Genomic DNA, 3,290 nt, shown 5'->3' on the forward strand with positions numbered 1-3,290 from the left:
CTGACTGACCTGGTCGCCTACAGTGACGCCGATTGGGCTGGCTGCCCGGACAAGCGACGCTCAACTTCAGGCTACTGCACCTGGGGCCCTCGCTCATATCGTGGTCGTCTAAACGACAACCTACGGTATCCCGCTCCAGTGCCGAGGCCGAGTATCGTGCTGTGGCAAATGCCGTTGCCGAGTGCTCGTGGCTTCGCCAGCTTCTTCAGGAGTTGCTCCTTGATGTCCAGAAGGCCACCATTGTCTACCGCGACAATGTCTCTGTAGTCTACCTCTCCGTCAACCCCGTTCATCATCGTTGCACGAAGCATATTGAGCTCGACATTCACTTCGTGCGAGAGCAGGTGGCTCTTGGGCGTGTCCGCGTTCTTCATGTTCCCACTGCTCAGCAGTTTGCCGATGTCATGACAAAGGGGTTACCGACGCCTACATTTGAGGAGTTCCGGTCAAGTCTATGTGTCATTGGTGACGCATCGACTGCGGGGGGTGTTGAACATATCTGTGCATGTATCTGTTAGGATAATCTCCTACCGGCCCCACCTCTAGTTTCCTTATATAGATGAGGCTGAGGGCTGCCCTTGTATCCATATGTACGTGCACCGTGCACCCGATCAATACATCGAGAGTTGCATTGCCTTTCACACCTACACGTTACCACTGGCTAGCTGCTTTGGTTGGCAATCTTGATCCCCCAGCTCACGTCCTCACAGTGCCGCACGTACGGCACCACCTTCCCCACATCCACGTCCCTCCTCGCCGTGCAGTCATAGTAGGACGGTGAGTGGAAGCACGGCTCGACGGACATAGCTCGCACACACGGTGGTTCCGGCACCACCTTTGTGTCGGCCGTGTCGGACTCGGACCACATGGGTGTGCTGGGCATGATCCACGGCCGTATCCCGCCGAGCCCCTGCGCGACATACCCGAACGTCGAGAAGCCGGTGGTGACGAGCACGTCGCAGGTGCTGAGCAGGTACATCTCGCTCAGCGCCCTCCTGTCGTGGGACGTGTCCCCCCGCTTCTGCCGCCCCTCGTGGCTCGGTTGGTGCACGCCGCCGGCGACCCTGCCACCGCCATACTCCTCCCTGATCCTCTCGTAGTACCACGAGCTCAGAGAAGTGACCAGGACAGCCTGGTCGGATGCGTTGATATTAGACGACGACGTGATCTCCGGGAGAAGCTTCTCCCTGCGGACGCACGAGAGGACCTGGTCCAGTACGTGTTGTAGCGGCGTCTGCTTCTTCCGGAACACCCGGATCTGTATGCCGACGCGCTGGCCAGCGCCCGCGAGGTTGGCGCTGTAGTAACTAGTGACTGCGCGCCAGACGTAGTTAACCGGGTGGAACAGGTACCGTCCGAGGTGGTAGAACGCCATGTCCTTCTCCGGGAACATCCTGCCGAACTCATCCTGGAATGACGGGACGAGTAAGAGCCCCGGGACGAGGTAGCTGTCCGTCTTCATCAGCAACCACGGCGCGCCGTGGAGGAGTCGCTGATGCTCGTCGCAGTAGAAGAGCTTGTCGTGGAAGTCGTAGCCGCCCTCGAGGTGCAGGTAGACGAACGGTGGCCGGCGATCACCGCTGTCCGACCACGACGCGTTCCCGTTGGCACCCACGGAGATGACGTTGGCTTTTAGCATGTTGCCGAGGCTCTCTTTGGAGCCGCTGCCGTAGTCCCTGAGGTGCCCTAGAGGGAAACTCCATCCAGAGGGTAGCAGCCATGTTGTCCCAGGGAAGGGCTCGCAGAAGAGGGCGTCGACGTCATGCTTGTACTGGTGGACGAGGAGGACACGGTCCGTGAGCACGGCGTAGAGGAAGGCCGAAGCCGTGGCGAGCATTCGATTGCCGAGGCCGCGGTAGCTAATGGAAACGAGGTAGCGGCAGTCCGTGGCGGCAGCGCCCTTACCGGACTTGAGCTGCCAGACCGCCGCTCTATACGGGGCTGTGCCAGGGCCGCACCGCTTCTGTAGGGCTTCATGCCTCCGGAGCTTGCCAAGTAAGTAGGGGGATGGTTTATGTGATGCGTTCTTCTTCTTCTCGTGGTAGCTGGCGAACTCGTACCGGCTCCGACACAACCGCTTGCTGAATTCTGCGGTGAGCAGGCCGTCGAGGAGCTGGTCGGCGGTGAGGTCGGATGGAGGTGCATCTAGAGATAAAGAGACATTTCATTAGCAAATCCGTGATCGAAATTTCAACATTTTATTACCACCACATGGCATAGGTGTTGCTCTACATCAGCTTTTGCTTTAATCCCTCCGATCAGAAATATTTGTCGAAGAGATGAATAAAATTAATATATCTAGAATTAAAATATTTCTAGATATACTTTCATTTCTTCGACAAGTATTTTCGGACAGAGAAAGTATGATTTTAATATATTCCCTGATAGGAGAAATTAGACTGTCCAGCCTGTTTTCTAGTTTGGGTGATAGAGAATATGGTGGACGTAGGAGTACATGCTTAATTAATTAGCTACCGAGTCTCCACTGTCCAGTGGCACATGGTAATTTGTGACTTTGGTGTGCGTCCACTACTGTCACTATAATGGAATGGTATAGGCACTCGACGAACGGAAGAGGAAAAGAAGAAATTCAGCAACTCGATGGATCTCCAATCATGGCGCTCATATTTTACGTAGTACTCCCGCCATTTCTAAATATATGTCTTTTCAGAGATAAAATATGAACTACATATAAAAGAAAATAAATAAATCTACACTCCCACAGAAATCTGTGAAAAGACTTGGGAATCGAAGGGAGTACCTTGCACGAATGACCAGGGCGAGTCGGCGGAGAAGACGACAACTGTGAGCACCGTCGCGGCCAGGACGCAGACCGCTGGCACGAAGCTCTTGGGGCGGCCTGGAAGCCGCCGCCGCGTCTTCACGGTCTTCAGGTCGGCCTGCGATGAGGACGACGACGGCGTGTCCCTTGCGGCGTCGCTGCTGCTTCTCTCGACGTCCATACTCGCTTCTGGCCTTGGTCGCCTTGCGGACTTGCGTGGATAGAATTATGAAGGGAGGGAAACAAATGTGCGGGAGCTCCACCGCGGCTGTGTGCATATTTGTGGCAAGAGGTGCAGCTGACCAGTCAATCACAAGACCTACTGGGTTTTGGACTAGGTAGGTCAATGATTCCAATCGGGCAGCCGATCGCGACCATGAGATCATGGGCAACCAGGCATGTGCGATACGGTGCCTTCGTGGGCATGCATGGACGACTTCGCCTGCGTTATCCTATTCCATCCCATCCGTGTTGTCATCCACACGTCTCCCGAGCTCCTTTTTTGACT

At 55.4% G+C, this 3,290-nt stretch overlaps 1 protein-coding gene across 1 annotated transcript; it reads right to left on the reverse strand.

Moving 5' to 3' along the window:
* Positions 1-514: 514 nt before the first annotated feature.
* On the reverse strand, positions 515-3,083 carry LOC119349672 (galactoside 2-alpha-L-fucosyltransferase-like). The gene is made up of 2 exons (XM_037617756.1): positions 2,762-3,083; positions 515-2,145 (listed from the first exon to the last, which is right to left on the reverse strand). The coding sequence occupies exons 1-2, from the start codon at positions 2,961-2,963 to the stop codon at positions 662-664; spliced, it is 1,686 nt and encodes a 561-aa protein (XP_037473653.1). The 5' UTR covers positions 2,964-3,083; the 3' UTR covers positions 515-661.
* Positions 3,084-3,290: the final 207 nt, after the last annotated feature.

This window comes from Triticum dicoccoides, chromosome 1B, assembly GCF_002162155.2.
Source record: "Triticum dicoccoides isolate Atlit2015 ecotype Zavitan chromosome 1B, WEW_v2.0, whole genome shotgun sequence".
In the NCBI taxonomy this organism is placed as follows: domain Eukaryota; kingdom Viridiplantae; phylum Streptophyta; class Magnoliopsida; order Poales; family Poaceae; genus Triticum; species Triticum dicoccoides.

What these genes read in the sequence shown, in the direction of transcription:
- LOC119349672 (XM_037617756.1), bottom strand. Translation starts at nt 2,963, where the DNA reads ATGGACGTCGAGAGAAGCAGCAGCGACGCCGCAAGGGACACGCCGTCG. An exon ending in GCCCTGGTCATTCGTGCAAG is followed by an intron (nt 2,146 to 2,761) that starts GTACTCCCTTCG and finishes CTTTATCTCTAG; the next exon opens with ATGCACCTCCATCCGACCTC.